Here is a 15625-nt window from a genome sequence, read left to right as displayed (position 1 = left end):
AGTCAGTGCCACCGAGGGCAGAGAGACCAGCCCTGGTTTTAGGCAAGAAAGGCCCTTTTTGCCCTTTTTGCCCTTTTTGCCCCTCCAGCCCACAGGCAGGGCCTTCATGCACATCTTGTTTTTAAGAGCCCTGCAAAGGAGCTCTCCCAAAGAGAAGGCTGAGATGTCAGGAAGGAAAAGCCCTGATTTCAGGCTGCAGTTTGCAGTTTGAACTTGCTCTGAACTTCATAAATAGAGGACAGCTGACATGATATTCATTTACAGTAAGTTTATTTCTCAGTGCATTACATGAAAGGTCTTTGGTATTTGTGGGTCCTTGAATACTGTTCCCACTCTGCTCCGTAAGAAAATGCTGAATACAAAACATTCCATATACAGTAACAAACCCCATAGCAAATAAAGAGAAATAGATATTTTGAACAATAACATAGCAATATGAAAACAGATAAGTAACCATGCAAGAGGTGGAACAAACAGGTTGTGTTTACAACAAACATTAAAGCCTGCCATAAATGAGTTCATCCTGTCAGACGAGATTTATTCTTGCTCTAAGTTAAGAAATTACACATGATTGCAAGATATTGCCTATGGCTGCCCTATAAAAGACCAAATGGTTGTAAAGCTGATCCCCAGGAGAGAAGCCAGGACCATTGGCACACATACAAAACACACTGATATAAATAAAAAAGGTACTGTGTAAAATAACTGGTGAAGAAGTTACCATTTCCTTCTGTGGCTGGGCATGTGCCTCGTGAACAATTATAGCACCTTTCAATGCCTTGGTTTCACAGGAAACCAAGAAATCACAGAGACTCTGAGTAGTTTAACCCCTACACCCCCAGTGGAATGTCATCTTGAGTCAGACAGAAGATGTAAACCTGGAGGAGGATGGGTTTCCAATCATTGCATCAGGAGGGAAGTACAGGAGCCTATTGTCTCTGGAAGCCTTTGTCACAGTGCTCAGGGTCCCATGGGACAACAGCTCATGGCAGACACTGGAGCAGAGCCCACCCAGCACCTGCATGTGCTGCTCCAGGGCTGGGTCTGATTTTTAAGGCCTGTTCCTTTGAAAGTTGATCACAAAATGCCTCTGGAGTTTGGTGGGAGCAGGTGAGGGCTCTTCTCTCTAGTTAATTCCTATTTCCCTGGGTTGCTAGCAATTCCTTACAGTAAGTGCAAATTAGACCCTCTGGAGAGGAGCATTCTCTGCCTCCCAGGAGCTGCAGGTTGCTGGTGAATGTGAGGGTGCATGACTTGCAAAGGGTTTTTGTTGTGCAATGTGCTGCTTCTGGTTAGCTCAGGGCAAGGAAAACACTACTACTACCAGAGCTGAGCCAAGTCAAAAACACACTGGAGCTCAAACAAACATCAGGAACTTCAAAAAAGTGTTAGGAAAAAAAAAAAAAGAAAAGAACACACTATGGTATTGCACAGTATGTATGTAAGATAAAGCACTAACATTTCAATTAAAATATATTTCTAAATGAGCACGCATTCAAAATAAATCCCCTAAGTTACATAGACATGGCAAGAAGCATTATATGCCCTGGCTGAAATGAACCTCAGGATCCTGCCCATGATGGAGAATGTGGTTGGAGTGGTTTGCTTGGTCATCAGTCTCATCAATGTCAGTGTGTGAGGCTGTGCTCACCTTTAAATGTCATTGAAGTGGGGTGGCACAACAGTGCAGTACAGCCCTCGTGGGAGTGGAGAGGAATGGAACCCCAGCAGGGAGAGAAAATCCATCTGGTACAATCCTGCTGTGCCCCATTTAAAGATACAGCACCTCATCAGAGAGATGGGGCTAAACAAAGCAAGGAGAAAAAAGTTACATAGCTCATACTATCAATAATTAAAGTGGTCTCAACCCAAACTTGAACAGCCTTTTGACAATTGACTTGGCAGGATTAATTGCAAACAACTTCTATTAAATTTTCCTTTCATCTTGTCAGTAATTTGTTTTAAATAATATAAAATTCCAAATCCATGTCAGTATGAATGCCTCAGCAATGTGAGTGACTAAAGCATTACTTTGAATTCAGATGACAAACTTGGAGGAAGAAAGATTTCTCTTCCAGTTCAGTGTGAAGCCTCTGAAATACCAGGGAAGTAAAAATGGCCTCATTGTATTCCCTCTTCCCCAAATTCAACCCTGTAGCTACAGGACCAGTGAAACTGAATTTCCCCATTTCCCTTTTTAAAGATTGCTTTGGTTGGGTTTGGTTCCTGAAGCTGCCATGAGCACAGATTGTTCCTGTGGCCTTGACTACAGCTGGCACCAGCCTGCCCAGTGCATGGGTTTAGACTGAACTGAGATTTCTCCTCACTCCCCAGGCCTGATTTTCCAACACCGAGTGGCTGATTTATCTCCTGGAAGCCACCAGTGAGGTCTTGGAGTGTCCATGTGATCCAGACCAAGAGGGTCCCAATTCACCCCAGAGGTAACCAAGTACTTCTCAACTCCTGCACAGGAATCATCCAATTTTTTTGGACATTTAATTCTTAGATGGAATGATTATTCCAAGAATGTTCCCATGGCTGCACCTTGCTTGGCTGGCCACAAACAGAGCTCTTGCCAGTAGTGAAGGAGGGACTTGGGCTCTTAGAGCACCTCAGACATCCTCAGAGTTAAGGCTAGGTTTAGAATTAGTGCTGGGGGTAAAGCTAAGATGCATTCAGAGGCTTTATTTCCTTCTCCCCAAGAGATTGCAGATACAGGATGGCTCCTTGAGCTCAGGAACCTTCTGGACTTGAGTTTTACTCATTTCCTTGTCTCTCTACACCACAGCTGTAACTCAGAGCGCAGCCAGGGACCTCCCCAGGCTCCTGCAAAGCTCTGGGTTTGTTTCTTGGGAAATTCAATCACTCAGAAGCACAACCTGAACCAGGTGGGCTGAATGAGCCCCACAGCTGGCACTGACCAAGCAGGGGGAGGATGCAAAAGCAGGGCAGGGACTTGCCTCCCTGCTGCCTCCAGCACAGCTGGTTGTTATTCAGCTGCACAGCAGAAAAAGAAGGTTCTGGTGCTTGCTCAGCATCAGCTTTGCCATTTCACCTGGCTGGGGGTGGCTGGGTTCCTGAGGAGCAGGGCCAAGTCAAGGCATGGTGGCTTCACCTAGAGGAGCCTGTAACCTGCTCATTTCTGGAAATACCAGGCTCCAGGCTCTTCAGAGGAAGGGTTGGGATTGTCTCTGTTGGTGGCACTGCCATGTTTACAGTGTTTATGGGCAATCAGTTTAATGTGGGGCTGATGCTGGGCTGGCAGAGCTCCTCCATTTTTAGCCTCATTTCCAGTGGGCTTTGCCTTGGGAAGATCACTTGGGGTGCTGGACTCAGGGACTGCAGAGTGTTTTCTTTGGAAAGCCTCTGACAGAAACACTGCAGCAGTGCAGCCCAGCTTGCTCACACAGCTGTGCTCTGCACAGGGGCCATAACACAACTCCATTTGCTCACTTTTGTCCTGGGCTGAATTTGAGAACTGTCAGAATGTGGGAGTTAAAAAGTAAAAAACACTCAGTCAGTTCTGTTGATTAATCTCCCCCTTCTAACAAAAATCACTGTCTACATGGATGACATCAGCTTGTCTGACCTGGTTAGCACAGCAGGTGGAGTGATTCATTTGTCACTGAAGGGCAGGTTCAACTTCTTAAACCTGGAAGCTGGTACTTCCCCTAAAATAACCAGTTATTGCAAAAAGTAAAATGACTCTGTATTTAACTCTCAGTGCAAGATAAGCTCTTGACAAGACTTTAATTCCCTAGGCTGTGGTTTGCTCCTACACTGTCTCCAGACCTAAATAGTGAGGATTTACTCACAAGATTAGAACAAAACACTGTGAAAACATTTCTTCTGATTGCTGTAGGATTAAGACACTATTGCAAAATATCTTTTTCTGTGAATAGCTACTGCCACCACTTAAATTAATTATCTCTGGATGTATGCACAAGCTGAACACAGTATGGGAAAATTCTTGCACAATTCCATCATATCTCATGCAAACTGCTCTATGTTTTCACAGAAATAGTCTAAACTCTCTGAAGATAGACAGAAAGCCAATGTTATTAGGAACATTTGCATCAAAAGTCCTTGTTTAGCCAACCACAAATAGAAATAATGTCACTCACATGCAATTAGCAACATGAAGAGCCAGGATTTTGTTGCTAAAATCCAGAGAGCCACCTGAATTTTCAGAGCAATACTTGTAAATGCAATTTGTATTCTAATTTGTTCTTTGCTTAAAAGAAATCCTTGCAGGTCATGCAGGAAATAAAAGCAGATGTCTCCAACTGCAGCAATGGACAAGGCTGAGGCTTGGCTTTGGCTCTGGGTGGGATGGATGGGCTTGGCCAGTTAAGCAGAGCTTTACTGAGTGACTGTCAAGGGCAGGGAGAGAACAAGGGCAGGGTTAAACCCTGGAGGCACAGCCAGGAGGTGCCACTCCTGTAGGCAGCTTCTGAGACACCTGACAACTGCTATTCCAAAGGCAAAACAACAAAATCAAGGAAAACATTCTCAAAACCCTCTCTGAGCTATGGATAAGTCATTCCCTGCAACCAGGGCTCAGAATTGGCCAGGGAAGGAAACCCAGCCACCAACACTGCAGCCTCCCACCCTCTTCATCTGCAGGGTGCAATTAAGCACTGGGTACTGGATCTTTAACTGCAGAACAGGCAGGGAGGACACAGAGATGCTCCTACTTCATCCTGTGGCTTCTCCTTCTGGCTTCAGCATCATCCAGCAGGGAGGAGAGGATCTGGTGGGCCTGGGGCTGCCGGGGTCCTCCTCGCTTGATCTTGATGCTGCTTCTCAGGGGGGAGCCTGGGATCACATCCTGTCCAGAGCCTGGCTCAATGGAAGACAAAGAGTCTGTAAGGAGAGAAAGTCATGGGAGAGCACTATTTAAAAGGGGAGGCTGAGGAAGACACTCGTGGGCCCTTCTGAGTGGTTCCTCTTGTGGGAGCAGTGTGCTCCTATCGCTGGCCAGGGGCTGTGTGCAAATGGGAAAATGGGACAGGACTGCTGGGAACGTGCCTTGAGCTGTTTGATTTTCCAGCATCAGCCTCATTACATGGTTATGGCAATGGGGAGATGCCAGCAGCTCACATCCCAGGCAGCAGATCAAGAACTTAATGTTACAACTCACTTTAAAACTTTTTTGACCCATCACACAAAGCAAAAGCACATTGACAGTAGTTCTATCTTTAACCTTTGGTTAAAACAATGCTTGCTTTATTTCAAATACAATACCTGTTTGTAAGCCTTCAAGCACAACGCACAGAGCTCCATTATTTAGCCTAGAACTTCCTAATATCTCACTAGATAAACTTTTCTGCAGCTTAGGGAGTTATTCTAGACAAGTGTTAACACACAGACCATTGTTCTATTTGTCCTTACTTTTCTACTCTTACATAATTTTTCTGCTGACCAATCTCATGGCTACTCTTAGCTCTAATCACAGTTCTGCTGTCTCTGAGGCATGCCTTTTGCAGCTTTCCCAAAACCCTCTGCTTTTATGAATTCCCACAATCTCCCTCCTGTTTGCTCTCCATGCAGCTTTGGAGCTACAGCTTTGCTGCCACCACACTTCTCCTGCATGAGATGTTTCCCCTCTGCTCTGCCTGAAATCTTTGGGGTAAGTGCTGCTACTGCAGGGCCTGTTCTCCTTTGTAGTTCCATTTCTAAAGTGCTGTTCTGTTGTGTTTGTGAAGTCCCCAGGAAAGAGATGAGAATCTGACTCCATGTCCTCAGAATGCTGATATTATATTATATTATATTATATTATATTATATTATATTATATTATATTATATTATATTATATTATATTATATTATATTATATTATATTATATTATATTATTACTATACTAAAGAAAGAGAGAGGATACTGACAGAAGGCTTAACAAGAATGAATAATAACTGGTGACTGACTCCTCAGGGTCCAACACAGCTGGCTGTGATTGGTCATTGAGTTAAAACAATTCACATGAAACCAATCAAACATGCACCTGTTGGTAAACGCGCTCCAGACCACATTCCAAAGCAGCAAACACAGGAGAAGCAAATCAGATAATTATTGTTTTCATTTTCCCCCTGAGGCTTCTCAGCTTCCCAGGAGAGAAATCCTGGCAAAGGGATTTTTCAGAAAATATCATGGTGACACTCTTCTTATATTAATTATGAATTTACTTGGATTACAGCAACTACTCAGCACTACCCACAGACTCCTGGTGTTGGAGGATGAGCTGGTGGGCAGTGGGCAGTGATGCTCTTAGGGTTTAAGTACCATTTCATTCCTAGGTAAAGGACATTTGGAGGCACTGAAAGGATTGAATGGAAGGATTGACCCACCCTGGGCTGCAGACAAATGAGCAATAATGCTGGGGATGGATGGTGGCTGTCCCTGCTCCCAGAGCACCTCCAGGTAACAACCTCCTGCTCTTCCTCAGCTGAACAAATTCAATATACACTGCTCTGAGCCACTTTTCAGCAACAGATGCTGGTGGCTTGATCTGCCTCATCATTTCCAATGGCCCAATTTCTTCTTCCTTCTGCCTCCAGAGCTGGGTGTTTGTGTTTCCCTGCCAGGAGCCCAACATGCCAGCCTTGGTTTCATCCCACCAGGCAGCGTTTCTCTTTCCAGTGAGATTTTGGCTGCCAGAGGATTTGGGCTCTGTCTGCTGGCACCAAACCCTGCCAAACAATTTGGGCTTTGCTGTGTCCTGCTGGGCTGCTCTCTGCAGCTCCCAGGCCAGGTCAGCTCCAGCTGCCCTCCCAGGGCAGAGGAGAGCTTTGTTTGCTGGGATGTTTTGCCTTGTTGCTTGGCTGGCTGTGGTTTTGGAAACCACACTCAGTGGGAAGTTTCTTGGGAAAATGAGAGCATGGGATTGGCATTTCTGAGTGGGGTTTTGAAGCTGGGCTGCCCCAGAACCTGTGGTCAAATCCTTAACACCTACACTGGGAACATGACCAGGCAGTGGTTGCTGGGTGCTTTAAACCTCTGTGGTGCCTTTCAGTCCAGGGAGGTCTGTGCTCAAGGAAAATATTTTTTGTTATTTAATGTCTTTTCTCTTTGTTTGCTGGGGCTTTTTTAACCTTATATGTGAAGATGAACATAATTGCACAAGGAAAATATGCCTTACTTTCCAAGTTCCCTTTCTAAACAGTATTTTTAAGGCCTAAAATATGTGTGAAGTGAAAGAATGGAACTATTTCAAAAGCACAGAGTAGGAATACAATTATCAATACTTATGGGACAAAAAAACCCCTAAAGTCGTACACTATAGGTGTTTAAATATGACCTAACCACAGTGCACAATTAAAAAACATCCATTTTTGCTGATGCAGTTACACTGGTATAGAAGTACACATGGGTGTAAATAACTCATCTCCATCCCAAGCAGTAACAGATCAATACAAATGGTTTGCTGAAATGACTGTTTCAAAATAACAGCAGCACATGCCTTGCTGCTGCTGCATTTCCACAGAGAATGTGAAAAACAGCTAAATCAGGCAGCTCTGCTGGGGCAAGGTGTGTGAACCCCACTCCCAGGGTCTACAGAAGATTCCTAAGGAGGTGATTTTTTGCTTTATACCACTATAAATGAAGGTACAAGTAAAAGCCAAAGGAGGCCCAGGCCCTGGATCTTGTAAATCCCTTTTTCTAATGGACTCATCCAGGGAACCCCCCTTTCCCTCCTCCCTGGAGATCACCCCAGCTGGCATGGGTTGCTGCCTAGGAAATTGAGTGGGCATCTCCCTGGTACCTCTATCTGTTCAAAGCAAAGCAGCATAAAAATACATTTTTAACAAAATGTATAAAACCACATTTTTCTACCCTTGGAATGAAAACGTGAAGTGAAGCAGGATTAGAGCAGAGGTAAGGTCAGGGTGAGTGTGGCTGAATCATGGGGTTGTGATTCAGGGTTTCCCAAAAATCTTATGCTGTTGCTGCCTGTTGCTTTTGGAAATAGCACTTGGAGCCTCCAAGGGCAGGAGGCCACTGAGCAGCGTTGCTCTGATTTTTTAAGATTTTCTAAGCCTTCTGATGTTTACATTCTTGTAACAGACTTTCTCACACACTTTTTGTAAATAACTCATTGTTTTGTATTCTTTTATGGAAGAAGAGAAATTTGATGGACTGTTGGTTTCTCCAGTGTCATTGGAGAGGTGGCACTGTCACCCTCCAATCCACTGTCACTTTTAGAAAACTATAAATGTTGGATTCAGAAAATAAACTTCTCTTTTTTCACCCTGAGAGCAGCGATGTGCGCGTCGTGTTTTGTGTCCTACAGTGACAGAGCAGAGCAGGCTCCAGGCCAGGCCAGCCATGCCCTGGCACTGCAAGGGTCCAGCAGCAATTCCATCCCAGCTCTGCTGGCTCCAGGCAGGGCTGGGAGCCCAAATTGCTGCCTGAAGTGCTTGGGATGGAATTACTGTGCAGTGAGGCACTGTCAGGACTGCTGGGCATTTCAGCTACTTAGCATTCCCATAGCTTAAATCAATCCTCAAAGGCCACATCCCAATAAAAGTGGATGCTGATCTGAGGGGAGGTGTGAGGTGGGCTCACAAGCAAGGCCAGGAATGAGGTTCCACGTGTCAAGGACAGAAAAGTGCTCTGGGACTTGCTCAGTGCCATGGAGCAGGTTTGCTGCTCACAGGCTGGGGTAGCAGAGCCAAACATTTGGCCTCTAACTGTGTTTCTGAAACACAGAAGGTGTTTGTTGTTCTGGCACAGCAGATTTTGGCAGCTGTGAGAGAATTTGATCCTTGGCTACCCCAAAAGGAGCAGTCTGGCAATAACCAACTCCTGTGACAATGACCAACACCATCCTGTGGTTAAGGGAAGAGAACATTCTTTGAGGAATTATCTACTCACTGTCCCAGTGATGGGAGAGCCAACAGCCTCAAGAGATCACAAAAATCTATCTGAATGTAGAACATATGGGAATTTCTTTAAATCTGACTGTGAAAATAGGTTTCATGTAAGTTATGATCACAAAATGTTCAGGGATCACTGATTTTCAGGGTGACATGGCAGCACTGTCTGGGCTTTCTCTGCAAAACCTGGTGCTGCACAAAGCAAGGGCCTCAGAGGTGTTCAAGTCACTTGGAAGATGCTGTTAACAGGATTAAATGATCTGGCCTAAAGACCTGAACAAGCAGCTCTGTGGGAAGCTGGTGGATGATCTGTGCCACATGGCTTGAGCTGCTGCTCATGACTTGGCTGCCTGAACTGTAACAAAAATCACTGTAAGGGTCATTCACCTGCTACTGGAAAGCCAGAGGAAACAGTACCGCTGCTGGAACTCAACTCAAAACTAATTCATGGTACCTAGTTTTGAAAATGGGGCTTGAACAGACACCAGAGAGCTCAGGAGAGTGGGAGGATGTTTAACCATCAAGCCTGAGCAGAGCCCTGGTTCCCTGGAGAAGAAAACCTTAGCAGTGCTTACCATGAATTCCTATCATGTGCTCAAGGATCAATACCCTCTCAGCTAAAATCTTCAGAGCCTCTCGAAGCTGTTGGACACCTTCCCCCTGCAATAAAGAAAATAAAACATTGGAACGTGTTGCAAAACAGGCTTCTTATCCATAATGTCACTTTCATAGCACCAAACCCTGCATGTGCATGTTTGAAAATGAAAAGATGCAAAAGAGGAGATGACCAAAGCAGGAGTGCAGGAGAAATCCCTGTTCAAAGAGCTCCTCATGTACACTCAAGCTGTAGTTTGTTGTCCTTGTCCTTAGGCGTGGGCTTGAAGGGCCAAAGAGATTTGGGAGGTATTTTAGAGATTGAGAGCAGAGATGTGAGAACTCCAATGCTCTGCAATTGCAGTTTGGTCTCTTTTGGGAGTCTGTCCCTCAGCAGCTGGGAGGGACAACAGGGAAGCAATTCCCAACCAGCTCCATGTGACAGAACAATCTCTGGGGACTGAGGTGCTCAAGAACATGGTGACAACATGGCCAAGGAAACCTCACAGACCAAACATTAAATTCAAACCCAAGGCACACTTGCTCTGCACATTAAACTGTGGACTCACCCTCTGGCCCCCCAAACCCACCTGTCAAAGGGTTGAAGGACAGCAAAGTGACAAAACCAAAAGTAAAACAGTAGAAACACATCCTTACATCAGCACCTTTGTCTCCTTCCTCACCCTTCTTGCCTGGTTCACCCTGAAACAAAGGAAGGAAACTTGGTTACATGTGGCTGAGGAGCCTTCCAGGAGCCCTTGGATCCCTCCCCACCAAAGGAGCAAATTAAAGAAGTATTTCAGCAGCAGGAAACACATGGACCTTCATGCCAAGGCCAAAGTGCTCTCCTGAGCTTTGCCCTGGCTGCTGTCAGCCTCCCAGGAGGTCACCACCACTTCCAACACAAATGAACTTGTCCAGGAGTGGCCAGGCTGCAGGAGGAGCCACCTGCCATGGCAGGGCCCAGCAAGGCCACAGACATCTCACTGGGCTCTCAGTGAACAGCATTGTGTGCTAAACCACAGATAAATTGCTCCTTTAGCCTCAAAATGCATGTTTTCATCCTGATTTAGAACAGAAAACCCCTCCAGTCTGCTTTCATTAATTAGTCACATCACTTTCTGCCTCTGAAGATGCTCATTAAGCTTTTCTTGAACAAAGATCTCTCTGTGCTGTGAACATTGCTCCCATGTTTCCTCCCAGCCAGGAGGTTCATGCACTTTCTGAAGAGCAGATGACAGGGAGAGATTCAACCACTCTAAGCTAAAGATAAAACAAAAGTAACAATCTAAAATAGAGTGGGAAGGCTTGGCCTCCTCAAACTTGTTGGACATCCCTGAGACATTTGCAAAGCAGAGGTGAGCACAGGAGGAAGGACCAAGGAAGAGGTTGTGTGAATTGTATGAAATGATGAGGTGGAGCCAAGGAAGAGACATGAGAACCCTCCCAGAGGCTCTGGGGCTTCTCTGGAAGCTGCCAGCCAAAAAAACTCCAATTTTCTCCACTAGATCTCTGTCAGCCAACCTTCATCACCATTGGTTTGTTTCCACTGGCCATGTGTGCCAGTGCAGACATCTCCTCTGGGCACCTGTCCAGGTATTGCCAAAAAATCATTTGGACACATCTCTTAACCTCATCACAGAGTTTCCAGCTCAGCTTGGCCAGCTGAGGTGCAGGAGGGAGTTGAGAGCAGCTGATGGACTTTGAGCTGTTTAACTGTGCCCACCTTTGGGCTCTGCTGGTGCAGGAGCTCCTGTGTGTGCCCAGAGGGATCTGCAGGCACAGCCCAGCCCCCTGATCCCCCCATGTCACACCAGCACTGTGCTTTACACAGGAATCTCTCATTTGCAGAGGGATTTGTTAAGGTGAGGGCGTCTGGAACAAATGTCTGAGCTGGAACCAGCAGAGCTCAGCTCAGAAGCAGCTCCAGTGGCACCTGCAGTGCCAGGCACCAGCCCCACCTGAGCCTGGCACCACCCAGGAGTGCAGCACTTACAGGAAGTCCCTTAATGCCCCTCTCTCCAGGCAGACCTGCTTGCCCCTGTTGGAAATAAAGGCAGTGTCATTAGGAGATACCTTGCCACTTGACAAGAACACAGTGTAATTTTTACTACTGGAATTAAGATGGCTTAATGGAAAAAAAACCCCTTACACTTGGGATAATGTGTAAAAAAAATTCCTCTCCCTTGACATTATCACTTAGAGACAGCAAAAGGGGGTTATGGTTTTCTGTCAAGTATCAGCTCCAAATCCCATCAGGCTCTGGAGGAGCTGGGTTGGATACAGAGCTCCTGAGCTCAGTGCCCTCTCTAAGATGATTAGCAGGTTTTCTGAACTTTCCAGCAGTCAGTTACATTATAGCAGGAAGGAATTTGGCTGGAGATTTGTTCCTTACAAAGACACTGCATTCTTCTCTCTGGTAGAAGTGATGCTGCCCCAGCCAGAACAGAGCCCAGGACTCCCACCAAGCACTGATTTAATCTGCTCCTGCTCCACACACCCCACTGCTACTGATCAAAACACAGGCACAATATTTTGGTTGGTTTGTTTCTTTCTCCTGCTGTGCTAATTTTCACATTGTTCTCAGTGAGGGGTTTTTGTTCTTTTTTTTTTTTTTAATTATTTTATTTTTTCTTTAAGAGAAACAGTTTGAACTAGTATGTGTTGGTTTGGGGCAGAATGAAATGCTGTTGAACTGAACATCTTTTTTTGTTCCCTGTTTTCCTCCCCAGGGTTCCCACCCTGGAGCAGCTGGGACAGGGCAGAATCCCTGACCAGGAAAGCAGTCATAGGTTATTTAGTGAGAAAGCAGGAGCTTGGGAAGAAGAGGCAAAATGTAAAAGCATTCATAGAAATCCATTAATGAAACAGCCACATATTTCCCCTGGCTCTTCCTCTGTAGACACACAGAGCAACAAACCCATCCTTTTTCCTCCCCCAAAAATATACACATACATGTACATGTACAAATATATGTACAAATATATACATGTGTGTATATGTAGTATATGTATATATAATATATGGTATTTTATGTATACATATACTGCATATATGGTAGTGGAAAGGGAGAACTGCTGGGTTTGTGTCCATCAAATTTGTATAAAACCAAGGGGCACCTACAGAACATTCCCATGGAATGAGTTCCTATGGAATGCCTTGCCAGCACCAGGAACAGACCCCTATGGACAGGGAGAAAAGCCCAGTTTGTCAGGTGTTCCCAGTATCTTCAAAGGGAAACACTTGGATTCTGCACTGGAGGGAGCAAAGCTTGTGAAAAAGCACAGGCAAGAGGAAAAATCTCAGAGAGGAGCACAACAACAGACTGAAAATACATAAACAGCCTGTACTCCGTGTCCAGGAGGAACAGAAAGGATGTTATCAGCTTAAAGGGGATCAAAGGATATTTAGGCTGGATGTTGGCAATATCTTTTATCCCAGGCCTCCCTGCTTTTGCCTGGAGATGCTGGGGAGCCTCCCTGGCTGGCAGTGCCTGGGATGAGCAGAGGCTGAGCGTGAGCAGCACACAGAGCTGAGCCATCCAGGGGCTGTGCTCTGACTGCTGCAGGTCTCTCCCACATCTGTTCTCTCCAAGATTAAGCAGGAAGAATGTATAATAACATTTTCTCAAATCTCAGTAGATGTTGTAAACCTCCCCCTCCTCTCTGCTTTTCTTTGCAGCTGCACAGCTCCTCTGCTCAAGCCCTCGTTTTTATCCACCAAACCCAAAATTGCAGCATGTAGTTGTCAAAACCAGAATTCAAAGCCACACTCACAAAAGACAAAAAGCACACAGAGCATCCTACAGAAATTCTGACAGAAAAAGCTGGCAGCTTCCCTTTCCACACTAACTGGAAATATGGGTTGGGTTTTTTTTTTCCTTTTTATCAAGACATTTTGATATTTGAAAATCTCATTTGTCCTAAACCTAAGAGGAGAATTACAATTCTAAATCCCCAGCAAGGAGGGAACAAAACCAAATTCTAAGGGATCTGTCAAGAGTAAATAGACACAATGCAACAGGATTTTGTTTCAAAATAAGTGTAGTAATAATATGGTATATTAGGAGTAATATTAGTAATATGGTTGACCAAAAACTACAGCAAAATGTTAAATAAATCATCAAGGAAAAGTTTTATCAGTTTCCTGGATGAAAATGTGACACTTTGCCACACACCATCCCCTTCTATTTCTTTTAAGCTGAAAATAAAGATTGTATGGCAATGAGATGCAGTTGGTAATCAGCTCAGGTTTTGCTCTCTACCAGAATCTTGAATTCTAGTCCCAGAACTCCATCAGTCTGCAATCTATTTGTAAAGCCAAGTCATGCCCAAACTGGCTGAGCTGCACAAGGAAAATGTTACAAAAAATGACCAAAATCCACTCTGTCTTTCAGGGAAGTGCAAGTGATTTCTTACACAAGAACAGGACCAAGCACCCAAAACTAAATTATAACAGAGATTTCCAAAGGCAGATGTGCTTCACCCTCAGATCTCTGCTGCTCCTGATGCCTCAGGAGGGGTGAAGCAAGCACCTTGCACAGTGTGCACAGAGGAGCAGTTTGTCTGTGGCTGGTTATTCCCAGGAATTTGAGAAGGCAGCACATTGGAGTTCACTGATCTGCATTTCCCTGTCCTGGCTCTTTCAGGCATCCTCTGCTCTGCTGGGTTGGAAGGGGAGCAGGAATGCAGAGGAGGCTCTGTCATGGGGGAATCACACACCTGCAGCCCCCATCACCCCCATCTGTGGGACAGGAAAGCTGGGAGCAAAGGGAGCTTGTGTCCCACAGCTGTGGCAGTGCAGCCACCACTGCAGGCATCCATCACTTCACAGGAACCACACAATGTTTTCCTCCTTGTCCTTGTCCCCTCCTTTGGCTCTCTCCATGCTGGGGTCTCAGTGGTTCCCACAGTTCATGGTGCCCATTTCAGACCTAAGGGCTGATGATCCTCTGCCACCCACTCCCCTCTCAAGTGATTTTGTGCTCCTAGACTCACCCAGAGATTTCAGACCATGACCTTTTGGCAGCTCAGCTGGACAGAGGCAGCCAAAGGCCCAAATTCCCCTTTCAAACCCTTCCCAGTGCCTGAATGCTGGGCTGGGAATCTGACACATTTATACCCTTGTCAGATATTTCTCTGGTAGTTCCTAAACTTCACCAGTTTGGAATTAACATTCTATTTCTTTGGTAGTTCCTAAATTTCACCAGTTTGGAATTAATATTCAAGCAGCCTTTTGGTTCTCTGTTTAGTTATCAGCACTGGACAGCCCACTAAGGATTGAGGCACAAAAACATTAAGAACATGACTTCAGTATTCCAAATATGTTAAGAACATCATTAGACCTGAGGAATGACTTTGGTTCAGGAAAAGGCTGGTGAGTTTTTAAAGCCTTAGTGCCACAGAAGGAAGAGTCCAGTTAGACCTCTCAAAACACCCCACACTAAACAGAATTGGCTGGTGGAACAAAATTGGTCTCCACAGGCCTTTATCCACCATGTCTTTGCTACCTCTTTGGGGTAGCAAATCTAAATTAGTAAATCTAAATTAGAAAATCTGCTAATCTCTTTGGGGAATACCTGACTTTGCAAGGAATCCAACTTTTTCTCTGTACAGGAAACCTCATCTTGGTTCTTGCAGAAACCCCAGAAACTGAATTTACAGTTGGTGGTGGCTGTGGTCCCACTGCACCTGTGAGACCTGGGCTGTGTAAAATTCCACAGCCCCAGATGCTGTGGGATCTCCCTGTGCCTGTAAAACCTTACTCTCTCTCCTCGGTCTCCTTTGGATCCTTTTGGTCCAGGCTGTCCTGGAGATCCTGGCAAGCCCTGGAAGAGATGCAGAAGGAGAAGGAATTAATTTCTGCTGTGCAACCTTTGTGTAGGTGTGGTGAATACACTTCCCAGTGATCCTCAGCTCCTGAAAACCTCATGCACCCATTAAGCAATTGGGCTGGATTCTCTTTTTCCTTCAAGCACACACAACAGGAGCTCTGTTTGCAGATATCCCAAGCCCTGTACTTTCTGCAGATCCCTCTATTTGGTTCTTTTAATGCACTGCAGGCCCCTGATGTAACATTTTTTTGGGGTCAGTATGACAGGACAGTTCTTGTTCTCAGTTACCAAGAAGAAATGAATACACAGGTAGTGTGTTTA

At 45.3% G+C, this 15625-nt stretch overlaps 1 protein-coding gene across 2 annotated transcripts in view; it reads right to left on the bottom strand.

The window, feature by feature from the left end:
• Positions 1 to 253: 253 nt before the first annotated feature.
• Positions 254 to 15625, bottom strand: part of COL26A1 (collagen type XXVI alpha 1 chain) — a 171773-nt gene continuing 156401 nt past the window's right edge. Inside the window, exons 12-16 of one of the 2 annotated variants that reach the window (XM_036395353.1) lie at positions 15236 to 15298; positions 11468 to 11512; positions 10129 to 10173; positions 9453 to 9537; positions 254 to 4866 (exon numbers count right to left, since the gene is read on the bottom strand). In XM_036395353.1, coding sequence (XP_036251246.1) covers positions 4694 to 4866; positions 9453 to 9537; positions 10129 to 10173; positions 11468 to 11512; positions 15236 to 15298 — 411 coding nt within the window. In that variant the 3' untranslated portion in view covers positions 254 to 4693. The remainder of the gene's footprint in view (positions 4867 to 9452; positions 9538 to 10128; positions 10174 to 11467; positions 11513 to 15235; positions 15299 to 15625) is intronic. The other variant, XM_054517047.1, reaches the window with a different exon arrangement.

This window comes from Molothrus ater, chromosome 21, assembly GCF_012460135.2.
Source record: "Molothrus ater isolate BHLD 08-10-18 breed brown headed cowbird chromosome 21, BPBGC_Mater_1.1, whole genome shotgun sequence".
Classification (NCBI taxonomy): domain Eukaryota; kingdom Metazoa; phylum Chordata; class Aves; order Passeriformes; family Icteridae; genus Molothrus; species Molothrus ater.
The sequence above is the reverse complement of the archived record's forward strand: the minus strand, read 5'-3'. Positions and strand labels throughout refer to the sequence as shown.